General features: G+C 43.1%; 1 protein-coding gene across 11 annotated transcripts in view; it reads left to right on the forward strand.

The window, feature by feature from the left end:
• The window catches only part of HIPK2 (homeodomain interacting protein kinase 2), a 196,828-nt gene that overhangs the window by 50,963 nt on the left and 129,943 nt on the right, over window positions 1–15,922 (forward strand). The window contains exon 1 of one of the 11 annotated variants that reach the window (XM_089917335.1): window positions 14,734–14,969. The exons of the other annotated variants lie outside the window; for them this stretch is intronic. Coding sequence (XP_089773461.1) covers window positions 14,890–14,969 — 80 coding nt within the window. The 5' untranslated portion in view covers window positions 14,734–14,889. Of the gene's footprint in view, window positions 1–14,733; window positions 14,970–15,922 lie in introns of those variants that run through there. 11 annotated transcript variants of the gene reach the window in all.

The raw sequence follows: 15,922 nt of genomic DNA on the forward strand, positions 1-15,922 counted from the left end.
CAGGGCATCAGCTGGTTCTCCCACGAGGGCACGTAAGCCTAAATTCTGTAGTGCCAAACCTGTTTGGGTTTGGAGAGCAGCTTCCCATTTTTGTCACTGCAGAGTCATTTGCCTCAAAGTTTCCAAACCAAACAAGAAGCATTTGTGATGGGTGATCTTATACCTTCTACTTGTTCAGGGAAGTTATTGGGTGGCGATTAATGCATGTACACCTGAAGTCACTAATAGCTGTGAGGGTCAGAGCTGTTCCACCGTTTGACCCACTGATCTCAGGAAGCCCTTAACAAGCTTAACAAAGCCCAGAAGTGATGCTAAAATATGGAAGCTAGGGACTGAACTATTTAATATTTTTTAAGTTGTCTCTAAAATATGTGTGCTCTGATTTTGGTGGGTGAGGATGCCGAGCGTCAAAAGGTAATTAAAATCAACCTCATTAATTCAGGCTCATTAGGGATAGGAGCATTAAGGAAGGTTACAGGGCTGGCTAGGATGGGCTAAGTTATACTGCGGCAGCAAATACCCCCCCACATTTCAGGGACTTAAAATAACAAAGGTTTGCTCCACCATTTTTCTGCCTGTCCCCCTTGAGTCAGCTGGGGTCTCCGCTCCTTCTAATCCTCATTCCATCCCTCCACCCACCCCGGGATCATCTCTGGTTACGTTCGCAAGGAGAAGTGGGACCAAATAGGCAAATTGCACACTGGCTGTAAAAAGCTTCTGCCCAGAAACGACACTTGTCACTTCCTTTTTACTAGCCAAGTTTAACCATATGGCCAAGACTAATTCCAAGTTACTTGGCTTTAGCCACTCGAGTTATAACAGGGATTTTCAAAATGCAGGGCTCAGAACAATTTATTGGGATGTAGAAGAAAATATTAGAATATGTATATTTTATCTCATCCTTTTAAATTCTCTATTTTTGTGTTTTTAATAAGCATAAGAGTGACGTAGAACATATATAATTTATTAAACATAATTATCACATGTATTAGAGGCTTCAGTCTTTTTACTGATTGTTGGTCACAGATGCTTAGGTCATAGTTTATGCAGTAGATACAAGCATGCAATGAGTACACTGTGCATAGAAACTGGGTCCTGTTTCTGACCAGGAGTAGTGCTTTTCTTTTTAGTTTTTTAAAATTGAAGTATAGTTGGTTTACAGTGTTTCAGGTGTACAGCAGAGTGATTCAGTTACACAAAAATATGTATATATATTTATGTATTTTTCAGATTCTTTTCCATTGTAGGTTATTACAAGATACTGAATATAGCTCCCTGTGCTGTACAGTAGGTCCTTGTTTATCCATTTTGTATATAGTAGTGTGCAGGAGTTGTGCCTTTGATTCAAATGTTACACAGAAAAGAAGGGCATACGTTTTTAAGGTAAAGTAGGTAAAATATAGAGTCTGTATCTGAATCTTCTGAATCCCTCCAAGTTTCCCTGGTGTCCTCTTCAGAATCGTTGGAAGTTGCTTCCTCCTGTCCAAACCTGCCTTCCCTCCAGGAACAGCATTTGAGATAAGTGACAAATGAGCTCTTGTCCCGTTTCATTGTCTTTTCTGTCTTTCCTCGTCCGGTCATTCAGAAGTAGGGTACCGAGGCCCTCGTCCGGCCAGGCGTGGTGCTGAGGGGACCCCTGGTACCCTGTGAACTTGGTTCATCTCAGGCAGCCGGCGTGTTGGCCGTGCTGCTTGTTAGATGGGCCTCGGCGAGCCAGCTGACCTCCCCCTCCCCCTCTGTCACCGGACACTTACGTAGAGCTCACTCTGGACCAGGCACTGCTCTAAGTGCATGATAGACACTGACTCATTCCCTTCATACCAGGACCCTGTGAGATACTGTCTCCATTTCAGAGAGGAGGAAACTGGGGTGCCGAGGCTGCATCACTTGCTGAGACTCGCAGCTGGCAAGGGGCAGAGCCCACATCTGACACAGTGGCTGGGAACTCAGAAACGATCTGAATTGAGCCCCTGGAACACAAACCACTGTTAAGTTGGGACCAGCTATGTCACCAGCTGCCATCCTCTGTGCCCCAGAGCAGGACACGTGAGAGCTTTCTGACGCCTTCACTGTGCTCCGGGGGTGGGAAGCAAGACCCGGTATCATCAGAGTGGGCACCTCCCCTCAGGCCGTGTGCCAGTGGCCAGCACTGTGGGGTTGCTGTGGGGTCACAGCAACACCAGGACTGGTTTGATGACAGTGACTCACAGCATAAAAATGTCCTCACAGCGGCCCAAAGAGCGCGCTTTAATTTGCGCGGCTTAGAACGGGCTGTTGGTTGTCCTGCCAAGGGATCCCTGTGCCAGCTGGTTTTTATATCTGCAACATCCACACACAAATACATGCCTAAATATTGTGAATAATACCATGTAGCATTTTTCTTGTGCTAGATAGTTTACAAAACACATCACAGTGTTCCTTTATTATTCTGCATGTGCTCACAGTACCATTTCACTTGCATTCTGTGTTCTCCCTTCCCATCTTGTATTTCTTTTTCCTTTTCCTCCTCCCCAACCTTACGCCCTCCCTGCATCCCAGCCTGCTTTTCCCCCATCCCTCCGGCTTTTATGTCTTTCCGTCCCCCTTCCTCCCTTTACACCATCGGGCGGCGTTTCCTCTACCTTTTCCCAAATTGATCGCTAGTTGAGTTTCATCAGACGTCAGTTAAAGGCAAACTGAGAGTAATGAAAAAATTCTCCGAGGAGCAAAGGAGCTGTAACGTAGAGTTACTGTTGTAAACAGCAGTCACCATTTAAATCAAGTAGGAAGGATTATATTACTGTGCTTTTAAGAGGAGGGATGAAAGAATATTGTCTTTGAAGAGAACCCAGGAAAAAGAGCTCTGTGCACTTGGCCTCATGGGCATCCCTGAGTCTGTATGACATCTTCACAAAGTTTTCTTTGCAGGTAGGTAGCAGCCCACGAGAGAAATGTTCAAAGAAATACATAAACATGAGTGCAAGAGGCAGCGACAGGTGTTGCACTGAAGGCAGGACGCAGATGGTGGTCTCTTGTCTTGGTTTGTCTGTACAACAGCAAGAAGCTGAGGTTTAGAGAGGGCAGGTCCAAGGAAGTGCTGGCCGGGACTCCTTAACTGTTGCCATAGCCGGTGAGAACAGACTGAACTTTTCTGTGCCTTCCAGAGAAGTCACATGTTGGTCACGAAGAACAAACATACTTGCATAAAGAGAAGAGGTGTTTAGCAACCCCCTTCCAGGACTCGGAATTCAGATGGGGGCGTGTAAGGCTGAGGATGCTTCTCCTGTCTTTCAAGTGAGAGGCTGAGAAGACAGGCTGTCAGGGCAGACTCTGCAATTGTTATAAATACTTTATCGTAGCTTGAGTACAGACATGTTTTCTCAATGAAATATATCCTGAATTACATCACAGAGAGTATAGTTTCCTAGGGCTACTATAATAAAGTACCACAAACCGGGTGACCTAAAACAACAGATATTTATTCTCTCGGTTTTGGAGCCTGTAAGTCTGAAACCAAAGTGTCAGCAGGGCCATGCTCCGGCTGAGACTCGAGGCAGAACCCTTCCTCGCCTCTTCCTAGCTTCTGGTGACCCCCAGCCATCCTCAGCGTTCCTTGGCTTTTGCAGCTACATCACTCCAGGCTCTGTCTCTGTCCTGATGAGCCATTCTCTCTGTGTGTCTGTGTCCTTTCTCCTTTTCTTATAAGGACACCAGTCATATTGGGTTAGAACTCACACTACGGCCTCATCTTAACTTGATGACACCTGCAAAGATTCTGTTTCCAAATAAGGTCACATTCACAGGTACTAGGGGATAGGACTCCAACATACCTCTTGAGGGGTCACTTCTTAATAGAATTTACCCAGAGTAACAGAGTAATAGATTTATATAATTTGTTGGTGTAAAAGAAAGTTGACAGTGGCTCAATAATAAGAACACCAAAATGGAAAAGAGTAAAGTAGGTTTTCAATTCCGATTCTGAGCGCGCCAAACATTGCTGAAGGAGAAGCTAATTAAATTCACAAGACAGATTAGTTGTGGGCTGGGCATAGGATGGGTAAGGTTAAATAAAACACATAATTTGGTAAGAGGAATTTAAGAATAACTACTTTTTTGCCTAAAAGAGAAAACAAGCCTACCAGATTTTTAGTCTTGATTTGGACCTTATAAACCATTTCTGAAGGGTAGAAAAATTCAATCTGAGGCTTACCCTAGCATCGCCAGACATGTAGCTAACCCCTCAGTACCTGCCCCCGCTGCAGCTCACCGCTTTCTTGAGGTATTCAGTCCGGGGACACAGTGCTTTTGTAAAGATTTGTTGTGACTCAAACACCTGAAAATTAATGCTGCTGAGACTTTGCCTCATTTAGAACATTTCAGGGACAATGTGAGCAGCCTGCTAGATCTTTGAAAAATGTGTATTTAAATGAAATTCTGGGTTAAACCCAGAAGTGTAGCTGATTTTGTTTTTCCGGTTTGTGGGTGTGTTACCTTTTTCATCCCACCAGATGTGTTTAAATGTTCTCTTCTTGAGATCCTCAGTTGGAAAGAAGATGCAAAGTTGAAAAATGTAAGCCTCTACCACCTTTGGACTAAAAGGACAACATGGGTAGCAGAAGGGAAGTAGAGTGTGTCTGAGAAAAGACCCATCCGAGGCTCTATTAAGGCGAGAGTGGCCCTGAAGAAGGAAAGTTCCTCGTCCTCGCCCAGCCCTCACCTGATTTGCCTCTTGAGTGTACTCATGTCTCCTTCAGAAATGTTTGGAGCACTCAGAATCTGAGCTAGAAACTTAGTTTACTTTCCCATTTTGGTATTATTAATATGTGACTTTCAGTTCGCTTTTATACCAGAATGACTACAATTATTCCTCGATATACATTGCAGAGACATTCCTGCATGGCCTTTTCCGGAAGCACTGCATAAGTAACATAAACTTATGCAGAATTTAATTTGAAATAATCACTTTGCTTTTGCTTGTATCATATTTGACTAACTGAAATCCCCTCCTGGGTCCAGCGAGGCAAGATATAGGGAAATTACAACATGGAATGTCTTATCTCCAAGGAGGGAAAAACAGAGAGAGTTCTTTTAAAATATGGCAATATATCCTGAGAAGGTTATGCGTTAGTAAAATGCATTTGGTTTCCTTAAACCTTCCGTTAAGGGTTGAATTGTCTCCCTAACCGCCTTGCCTGTAAAAACACATGTTTAACTCTTAACTCCATTACCTCAGAATGTGACCTTATTTGAGGAAGGGTCTTTACAGAGGTAGTCAAGTTACAGATCATTAGGGTGGGCCCTAATCCTATATGATTGGTGTCCTTAAAAAGGGGAAATGTGGACCTAGCGACATGCACAAAGGGAAGACAGCCCCCTGCAAACCATGGAGAGGCCTGGAGCAGATCCTTTCCCTCAGGGTCCTCAGAAGGAACCAATCCCTGCCAACACCCTGATTTTGGACTTCCAGCCTCCAGAACTGCAAGACAACGAATTTCTGTTGTTTAAGCCCCGCAGTCTGTGGTGCTGTGTTATGGCCATCCTAGCAAATACATACACCTATGTTGGAAGTATTTTTTTAAAATAGTTAACATTCTTAATTAATGCAGTTATTGCTTGAAAACAGAGTTTTTGAGGGCTTTTTTTATACACTTGTTTTCCTTTCATTGATTCTCCAGTTTCCTGGAGAAAGAAACTGAAAAGCATGTTTATTTTATCAGTATCATTCTTTTTTTCCACCAGAATTATCTTGGATTGGTAATTTTTAGATTGCTTATGAACACTTGGTAACATGGCCTCTAGATAATCAATTTATAGGCTACATTTACTTACCCACTGCAGTGAAAGGCTGGCACATCCATAGTGATTTATGGCTTAGTCCCAGGCAACGAGGCAGAGTCACAGGAAGGGGAATTTGAGAGAGGCTTGACTCTGTTATAGGTGAAATTAGCAACTTTCAGAAAGAGAAAGTAAGTCTGAACGTGGATAAGGGCTGATTTGGACAAATAGTGAGCCAGTAGGTAGATAGATATGTGGAGAATTTGCAAATGGTAGGAAAAGGATGTTTTCTCAACTGGAGAAACACAGCTTATGGTAGAATTTGCAGATTCAAGGAAGATGACGTAAAAGATTTTGAAAGTCCTTAAGGGAATCATATTTCTTGGGAAAGCAAGGGGCATAACATGGTGCACTTGGTTCTCTTCCCAGGGGAGTGCCACTTCTTTCTCTCCTCCTGACCCTGTGGGAAAAGAGAGCTGGTGGCTTATTCCTAGCCAGGCCCAGTAGCGCTTTCTCTGTTTTCATTCTCCTGGATCAATCCCTTAATTGCTTTTTTTTTTTTTTTTTTGCTTTTGCTTTTTCATCATTTTATACTTGACTTCTTCGCTGTGACTCATACTGTCCTCCTCATACTGTTTGACAACGTCTGTGCCCCCAAGGATTACTTTATTTGCCATCTGCTCTACTTTCTACACCATTTCTCCTGGGAAACAGCTTTACCCACATGGATTCCATTTTCATCTAGGTGTTGTTGGCAGCCCTCAGGCCAATGACCCCTCGCCCATTCTCCCATCCTGGTTTTTCTGTTGGTACATACAGAATGTCGTGTCCTCTCTGTTGTTACTAATGCCTTCAGTGAAATCTCTCCAAAATCGAGCTCTTCCTTGGGACTTCCCTGGTGGCGCAGTGGTTAAGAATCTGCCTGCCAGTGCAGGGGACACGGGTTCAAGCCCTGGTCCAGGAAGATCCCACATGCTGCAGAGCAGCTAAGCCCGTGCGCCACAACTACTGAGCCCACGTACCACAACTACTGAAGCCAGCGCGCCTAGAGCCTGTGCTCCACAACAAGAGAACCCACCGCAATGAGAAGCCCGCGCAGCGCAACGAAGAGTAGCCCCCGCTTGCCGTGCCTAGAGAAAGCCCACGTGCAGTAACGAAGACCCAACGCAGCCAAAAATAATGTTAATAAATAAATAAATAAATTTTTTAAAAATCGAGCTCTTCCAGCTCACTTGGCTCTCATCTTCAGCAACACCGTTCCTTTCCCAGTCTCTTTGGGATGTGATCCTTTGATTTCAGTCTTTTTCCCTTTCCATATTTTTGTCACTCTGTCCTACTGATATTTGTTTAGCCATATTTTTGTCTTTCCCCCTTTGTCCTTGGTCTTATGCATGGACTGGTCCAGCGTCACCTTGCCCTCTCCCCGCTCCGATTCATCCTGTGCAAGTTTAGCCCATCTTATTGATTTCCATTGTCTTTTCAAAATGGTTTATCTTCATTCAGGATTCAGCTCAGCAAATGGGAACTAGATGCTTGATTGTCAATGACCAGCGGCTCCTGACACTGTAACTTAGGTAAATTAAGCACTTCCCTGCCTCAGAGTTTCAGTATGAATAGCTGAACAGTGAAGGTTTCAACTTGGATCTCTTGTCAGTGCTTGTAATTCATCTTGTTCAAAACCCATTCCATTATCCCATCTCCCTAGAGAAACAACACTTTAAGACCACCTCCCATCTTCCGTGTCACCGTCTGTGGAACCCCCGCTCCTTTCAGGCCCCCAGACACATTTGACTGCTCCCTCGCCTTTGCCCTTGCGTCCCGTCTGTCAGTGCGTCTTGCCTCTCTTCTCGGCACATTCTTATGTTTCTGCTCCTTCCTTTCTGTTTTCTCAGGCAGGGTCCTCAGTGCAGGTCCCCATTACCTCCCCCCTGGACTGCTAGGACAGCCCAGGTCAGCTCACCCAAGACCGGTGCTCTGTCCACGGTGCCACTGTACATCAGAGAAGTGAAGTTTACCTCTTTCAGGAGGTAAATTTATTTCATTTGAACGGTTTTGAGTGGTTGTATTTCCCAAATGTCATAATAACTAGAGGATAGAGAAATGCAGGTGACTTGGGAGTGCTGTCGTGGGGTCCATTGTTTTACCAGGTGGCGTTCGGTCGGTGTGCCCCATGCCTTAGATCAGTCTCCTCTCACACACCAGCTTTCATCTTGCCTTGGCTGTTTTGCTGCCTGTCTCCTTATCTGGTGCTTTAACTCCGAGACCCTAAAGCATGAAGAAGAAGGGTTAACAGCACAGATTTGGTAGTCAGGCAGACCTTAGTTCAAATCCCAGCCCTGCTGGTAGTAGCAAAGTGAGCTTGGACCAACTGTGTCATCTCCCTGCACTCCACTTACCCATCTGTAAAACGGGAAATGCACCTGACCTTACGGTTGTGGGGTGTGTGCACCTGGAGTCTGACACACAGAGCAAACCCAGTAACGATAGCCCCTCTACGACTTGTTAATCGAGTGTTAGATGACAGTCAGTATAGAGTGAGTGGCTTTAGTGGTAGGGCTTCACACCAGCCTTTTCAGTATTTAAAAATTACTTCTAGAAGATTGAAATTATCAGGAGAGGACAATTCTGGGTAAGTAGGCTGTTGGTGCACACAGTGTAGACTGGTAGTTACGTTGGGGGTGAGCATTTTTTAATGTATTAAATGCTCCTAAGTTGTCTCCAAGCAAAGCTTCAGCTTCCTGAGGGCAGAGACCACAGTGCTGGCTACAAGCCCCCAACACCCAGTTAGCAGGAGCTGGAACACTGTCCTTATGCCCTTCAAAAGATATTAACATCTCTTTAGTCGCAGCTCAAGCCTTACCTCCCCTGTAAACCCTTGCCTAACCACCGCCCATAGTGATTCCTGCCTCTGAACTCCTGTTGCATTTACTTTGGCAAGTTGCTTATGTTGCCCAGAATTGCCAGTTGTCCTTTTTACTTTGCAGTGAACTTGGCACCCCCATGAGATTTTAAGCTCCTTTAGCTCAGTGCCGATGTCTTAGATGTCTTGTGCTTCCTTTTGTCCCCAACTCCAGTCTTTTTATATAGAGGGCCCTTAATGGAATCAGTAGTATTGTGATTGTCATTATTGATAAAGAATGCTGTAGAGCTTGTGGTTGATCCTAAACTGTGCTCTGGTGGAATATACTACACATTTAACATTATACAACTAGCAGATGGATAGACTTTGATGGAAAATGATATACAAGCCCCATAGACATTTAGTATACACTGTTCTGGAAATGTATTATTTAGAAATGGGCTAACCTGAAATTATCTTTGTGCTACTTGTGAAATATATAAACTTGACAAGCAGGATTACTGTCATTAAAATTTATGAATATTGTTACATATATCAGTGAAGAAAATTTTTCGATTACTGTTCAGCCCCCTGAGGCATCAAATTATGGTAATCAATGGTTATACAGATTAACCCTTTTTAGGCGTTTTTAACGTCCATTCAGATGCGTATTTCTAACATTTGTATATTTTTTGAAATATTCTATAATGTTACTATACCTTATGTGCATAATGTGATATGTAAGAGAGATCTAGCAGTCAGCTGGGTACAAAAAAAAGAAAGATCTGTAGCTTCTATCAAATACTTACTATTTGGTAGAAGTGTGTTGCCAAAGGACTATAGGAAGTGGGGAAGTTGGCACCTCCTAAACTAAGGTGTTCTTTTTCTTTTTTTGGTCATACTGTGCAGCTTGCCAGGGTCTTAGTTCCCCGGCCAGGGATGGAACCCATGCCCACAGTAATGGAAGCATGGAGCCCTAACCACTGGACTGCCAAGTGAATTCCCAAACTAAAGTGTTCATGATTCTGTTCTCTTTAATAATATAACTGGATTCTGAGTGGTGATCTGCAACACCAAAATTAAACTTTACATACTGATAAAAATGGTGCCACTGTTTCGCTTATAGTTCCTCGAGCTTTGATAAGAGTCCAGTGAAATTGAATTCAGCTTAATTATTTTTTTAATCATAGTTGAACCCTCACTCATCCCTGTAGTATCGGCAGAGTCTGATCTTCCAGTAGATAATTTTGGGGTGGTGAAATGGAAAGGAAATGTACTCAGATGTGAAGCAACTTTTCAGTTCATCTAATTGTGAAATATAAAATTATGAAGAAACTAGGCAAATACGTGGAAAAAATGAACTAAATGAGCCAATCCTTTAACAAATGACCTTTCAAAAATTCTTGTGACTTAAGAGCTCAGGAAGATCATGAAGATTTTTAACTATCCTTTTTTTTTTTAAGGTGGAAAAAATTATTCTTAACCCTAGAAAAATAAATTTCTCTTTAAACTATTAAGACAGAGTGGCACATAGAATTACCCAGATTTGAACTTCTGGGGTCAAGGTCTGGTTTTTCCACTTATTATGGGAGCCTGAACCCATCACTTGACTTCCTAGTTTTCAAACTAGGACCCTCATAAGAATGAAAGTGGAGAGGATGCTCTTACTAATTCATTTGGAATAACAAGGGTAATTCTGGATGGTCCCAAAGTCGGATGTACGTTTACCCTGTTCGTAAAACATCCCGCCCAGAGCCTGGTACTTACTGGGTGCTCAAGATTTTCAAATCTGGAGAATCATGAGACTCCTGAGTAATAGGGTTTGAATTCAAGTGTGACAGCATTTGATGGACATAAGTGGCAGCTCTAATAAAGAGTAGAAGGCAAATGTTTTAAAAATATTATTTTGAAATGCAGACTTTCGTGCATATCTTTTTAAAAATGCAAAATGAGCATGTGAATAAAATGGCTAAAAGAGGGCCCACCCAGTGCTTTCACTGCCTTTAGCAGTGTCAGAAATGCACCCTAGGTAGCTGGGACCTGGATTTGTTTGGGGCATGAAAGAAGCAGTCTTTCATCTTTGTGGTAATAAGAAATGACTTCTTACAAATAATGGAGTTTAATTCTGCTAACTATAGGATGTATTTTAGTGCCTGTTTTATAGGGGCTGTATTTCATTTGCCATATGCAAGGAAGGACATATTACAGTTGTGTAGTACAAGTTGACTTAAATTTTCATAAATTTGTTTTTAAATGCTTTTTACTGGTCACTTTTATAACATCTGCATAAACTTGTATCAGTAACATTAAAAAGCATGCAAGGCCCTGATGAATAATATTCAATGCTTATAATTTCGACCTTCTTGTGAGACAGATGGTAACGGCGATGTGCCTTTTAGAAAGTTTAGTTCTAAATTGTGGTGACTCACTGCTTTCACATGAGTGACAATGCGGCAGTCCTGTCAGGAGTTATTTTGGGAGGCTACTTGGGCTTTTGTGGAACAGTCTGGGTCTCGTGGCCCCCTCTAGGGAGCAGGTGTGAGTTTTGCAGATTTATCTCACAGTGATTTCCCTGGTGCCTCACTCCCCATGGGCTCAAAACCTGCCCTCACACCCATATGGTAAGAGCCTCCCAGTCTCCCAAGGAAGGTGGAGAAAAATTCACTTCCTCTTCCAAGAACCAAATAGGAAGGGCAGAGATGACTTAAAAAGTGATTGAAATGGTGACGTAGGATCAAACTGAAAATGCCCATTAAACCCCCTGCCTTTTCTGAGAAGAAAATTGACAGATAAGGAGGGCAGCAGGCCTTGAAGAGCACAAAGGTCAACACAGAAAGAAATGAGAGGAAACAGCTCTTCCTAGAGTGGAAAACATAAGGGCCCTTGCCTTCCTCGGCCCCAGCCTTGGGGATCTGAATAAATAGAATGCAAAGGGTGTGGGCTGGGATCCCTGGGATTCTCCACGAATCAGGAGTACTTGTTCCAGAAAAATACTCTCAAGGAGAAATGTTTGGCAATAAGTTTGGTTATTCCTGTAGGATTGTTTTGAGACTAAGCTACGCAACTATCAGAAACGGTTTATCACTTATAAGATAGTTTAGAGATTTAAAAATAAGTAACAGTAGTAGTAATAATAATAATTGCTATTATTATTATTGAAGACTTTCTTTACCTATATTTTCTTCGAGCAGTTTGCTTCGCAGAGCAAAATGGCCTCTGCTACAGAATAAAGGTAATAAGACTGTAATGGCAAACTTCCAGCTCTAAGATAAATAAGTTCTGGGATGTTAACATACAGCCTGTGACTGTAGTCAACAACGGGGTATTGTGTACTTGAAAGCTGCTAAGAGAGTAGATCTTAAATGTTCTCACCACACACACACACACAAAAGGTAATTAGGTGATGGAGGTGGTAACTAACCTTATTATGATCATCGTTTTGTACCATATATTCGTATCAAATCATCACGTTGTACACGTTAAACTGCCACGATTTTATGTGTGTTATATCTCAGTCAAGCTGGAGGGGGAAATAAGGCGGCATCGGGAATTGCTAATCTAGTTCTTAGAATAGTGGCTGCTGACCTTATAAAGGAGCAGCAGTGGCCACACCAGGCCAGGCCAGAGTCTGCAGCAGGCGGTGCGGCGAAGGGTGTCTCTAGCCATGCAGGTCTCCTCTCTGATCCCGTGAATGTCACCAGAGGTACCCAGTGACAATTTCCACAATTTTATGACCCTTGGCTGTCATCCCAGTAGCAAATAAGTCATAAGCCATTCTCTTCCCCTCTGTAAAATTCCACTGCTACACCCTGGCCTTTCCACCAAGATTTTTCTGAAACAGTGAAAACAGAGAGTAGAGCTACATCTCCTTTATGTAACATCAGCATATTTCTTCGGCCACCTCTGACCCCTCGCTGCCCCCCTCCCTGTCCTCCTGCCACAAAGCACTGAGGATGGAGCAGTAAGGGGCAAGCTCGATACCAAAGAATAAAGGAAATGCTTATTCCTTTGCCCTTCAGTGGATACGTTACTAAAAGCTGAGGGATTGGTCATTTCTATATTGTATAAAATATCTAGAACAATGTGGTTATTTAATACTGATAAATATAGAAAAGCTATTTTCTGTGTTGTTATAGAATTAAGGGGAGATTGACTTGAACAAAAAGTACCATAGGAAGAAACAGGTAAAGTGTGAATTCTGAATGAGCAAGCCAAAATAGTCTTTGTCAGGCAGAAGGCTGTCCACAGAAGTATAGTCATGTTACTCAAGTAGATATTGGAGTTCAGGAACCAAACAAGAAAGGAAGCTTCTGTCAGATCTATAGGATCAGGGTCAAGGTAGGGTTCAGAGCAGGTGCTGGGTGTTAGACAGGTTGAGGTTGCCGCTGGGAAGTGAGAGCACATCCAGGATGAAGTATAGACAGAACACGACTGCTGACAGGACAGGAGCTGCCTGGACTCTGCCTTAGTTTGGGTGGAAAAGTATTGGCAGGTTTTTCTTTATTCTCCAGAGTGAGGCCAGGCTCCATAGGTGCTTGTGACTGGTAATTGCTCTATAGCTAGAAAAGTAAGCTCTCCTCGAAGCCTGATCAGTTAGAGTGCTTTATTCCATCAACTGAGTGCCTCCCATATATAACAAACCCGGCTTAATGCTAGGGGGAAAAAAGAAGTATAACCTGTAGCTCGCGTCTTCCGAATATAGCCTGGTTATGGAAACATGACTTAAACGTATAAAAAGTTATATAGCACAAAAGATAAGTAATTCAATTCAAGGCAAGAGATTCTGCAAGGCAGAAATGCAGTTTGTGGGCAAATGGGCAGTGCACATGGTAAGTGCCTTAGGAATGGAGAGTTGGGAATATCAGTGTAGGTTGGAGTTGCCTGGGAAGAGGAGGCATCTGAGTTGTCTTATCTTTGGATAAGCTGAGAGAAGAGGTGAAGGCATGTCGGATGGGGGAATTGTGTGAGAGCATGGAGGCAGGAACTGTAAGAGACATTCTAGAAACAGTGAGTAGAACAGCTTAATTTAAATTGATGGTTCAGGAAGGTTAATAGTTGGAGGTGAAGCCAACAAAGCAGTTGAAATAAAAATGTGAAGGTGTTAAGAGTCCTCAAATTTATCTTCTAGACACTAAGGAATCATTGAAAGTTTCTGGACAGAGACGTGACATGCTTAGAAATGTTCTAGGAAGATAATCTTGTGGCTGAATATGGGCAAATTAGAGGAAGAAAGAGTGCTCAGGTAGACCAGATGTCTGTGCTTGCTTTTGTCTACTGGAGAGTGTTAAATGCTTTAACTATGGAAGAGGCAGCAAGAACAGAAACAAAGAGATGGTTACAAGAGACATTTTGAAGGACAGAGAAATGAGACTCCAAATCTTCTTGTCTGTGGAGGCAAAGAAGAATCCTCAAAGGTTTGGAACCAAGTGACTAGAAGAATATTTTATGAACAGCCATGCGGACATTATCATGGAGGGCGAAATGGCTAGATTTTTAGGAAAAGGTAAGGAGTTCATCTTTGGAAGATCATCCTTGATTTTGTAGCAGGAGGCAGAAATACGTCACTGGAAGGCACAAGGGAGCATTTCGCCTGTGATGAACGTGTCGGGGTCGCCTGCATAGAGGTGACAGCTTCGATCCAGAGAGAACAGAGTCCAAACATTGGAGACGCCCACATTTTAAAGGAGGAAGAGGAAGAGGAACCAGCCAGCACACAATGTGCAGTCAGACGCGGGATAGGGAGGTTACAGATTTACACAGCACAGATAAGAGCATCAAGAAGGAAGTCATGGTCAGCAGTATCAGATTGGTCCGTTTGCCGAGAGGTCAAAGGGATTAGAGGCTGAAAAAAGGCCGTAGGATTAGGCAATTAGGAAGTCGTTTACCTTTAAGAACAGAGTCCTGTAGTGTGTGTATGTGTGTGGGGAGATGGATTAAGGAGTGAGGCCTTGAAGAAAAGGGAGCATAAACCATTGATTACAGGTGAGAAGAAGGGAAGTATCAAAAAGGAAGAATACGGCTGTTACTCCTCTTACCTTCCAAGTTGGGGGTTGCCATGTGCAGATGTGAAGGCAGAAGAGAAAGATTGTCACTGATTCTTTTGGCAATAAGTACCTACTAAGGACTTGGATCCAATCAACAGGGAGAAGTTGAAAGCCATCAGAGTGGACAGCGGAGGGAGCATAGCATTCAAGAGAAAATGAGAGAGGCTGAATCGTGAGAATAGGGGGAACTTTTAGTGTTGGAACAGAGAGACACCTCTTCCTCTGAGACCAGAAAGATGGAAGAGAGGATGGATGCAAATTCAGGAGTGTTTTGAAATGAGAATAAAGGTGGACAGCAAGGCTGCTGGCCTCAGGCTTCTGGACAAAGTGGAAGATGGGTTGTTGCTGAGAGAGAGGGTGGACTAGGGTGATGGGTGACGAGGAGAAAAGGAAAATGTTAAATAACCACCCTAGGTAACGCTACGGGGTCAGAGAGACACGAACACTGGGATCGCTAAACGCCAACGGTGCTTGATCGAAACCCCACTTTCCTTATGCTTTTATAGGAAATGTTTCTCAACTGCAGCTTAGAAGATGGGCAGTGTTTCTGCTTTTACCTGTAAGGACTTATCCTTCCTCATCACCTTGTTACTTCTCCTTAATTAATTTTTATGAATTTTTGTTTGTTTCCACTATCACCATAATTATAAATTGTACAGCCATTCCAGAGTTATGGTCTTACAGATTTCTGAGGTTATCTAAATTGTGGGTGAGGTTTTGATATGAAATAGTATTACTTTCTAGATAAATTTATTGATAGATAAATTTAGCAGGAGCGCTGAGTGAACAGAGCCCATGAATTGTGCTGCCCACTCCTCCCCTCCAAAACAAAGCTGATAAAATGATTTCAGACTATCTAAATGAAAACATCAGACCAACTGCTGGTCGATTCAACCCTACAGAATCATTTAAGGTGACTGAGATGCCAGGGGGTCATTATGGTTCATCCAGAAGCCAGCAGATCACGAGTGGCTCTGTGATCGGACCTGTATGGAAGCTGTTTCCTCACATGAGTAAGCCTGACAGTCTTAGGGCCTGTGACAGAGAGGAGCTGGCCACGTGAGACAACTAAGTATGTGACAGCTGGGCCACCTGATACAGTCTTCAGTTTTAATAGGATTGCAGCCCAGTGAGAACTGAGGAAGAATTTGTTTCTATCACAAACAATATTTATTTTAAAAAAACTACATAATGAACTAAGTTCTGGTATTCTAATTGTGTTTCTGAGTCTTGAATGTATTCCCACCCTGCAAGTCTCCCACCCTCCTGATGGTGGCGGGCAGAA

This window comes from Delphinapterus leucas, chromosome 9 (genome assembly GCF_059928025.1).
Source record: "Delphinapterus leucas isolate spDelLeu-1000000601 "Yukka" chromosome 9, BTC_Dleu_Yukka2, whole genome shotgun sequence".
In the NCBI taxonomy this organism is placed as follows: domain Eukaryota; kingdom Metazoa; phylum Chordata; class Mammalia; order Artiodactyla; family Monodontidae; genus Delphinapterus; species Delphinapterus leucas.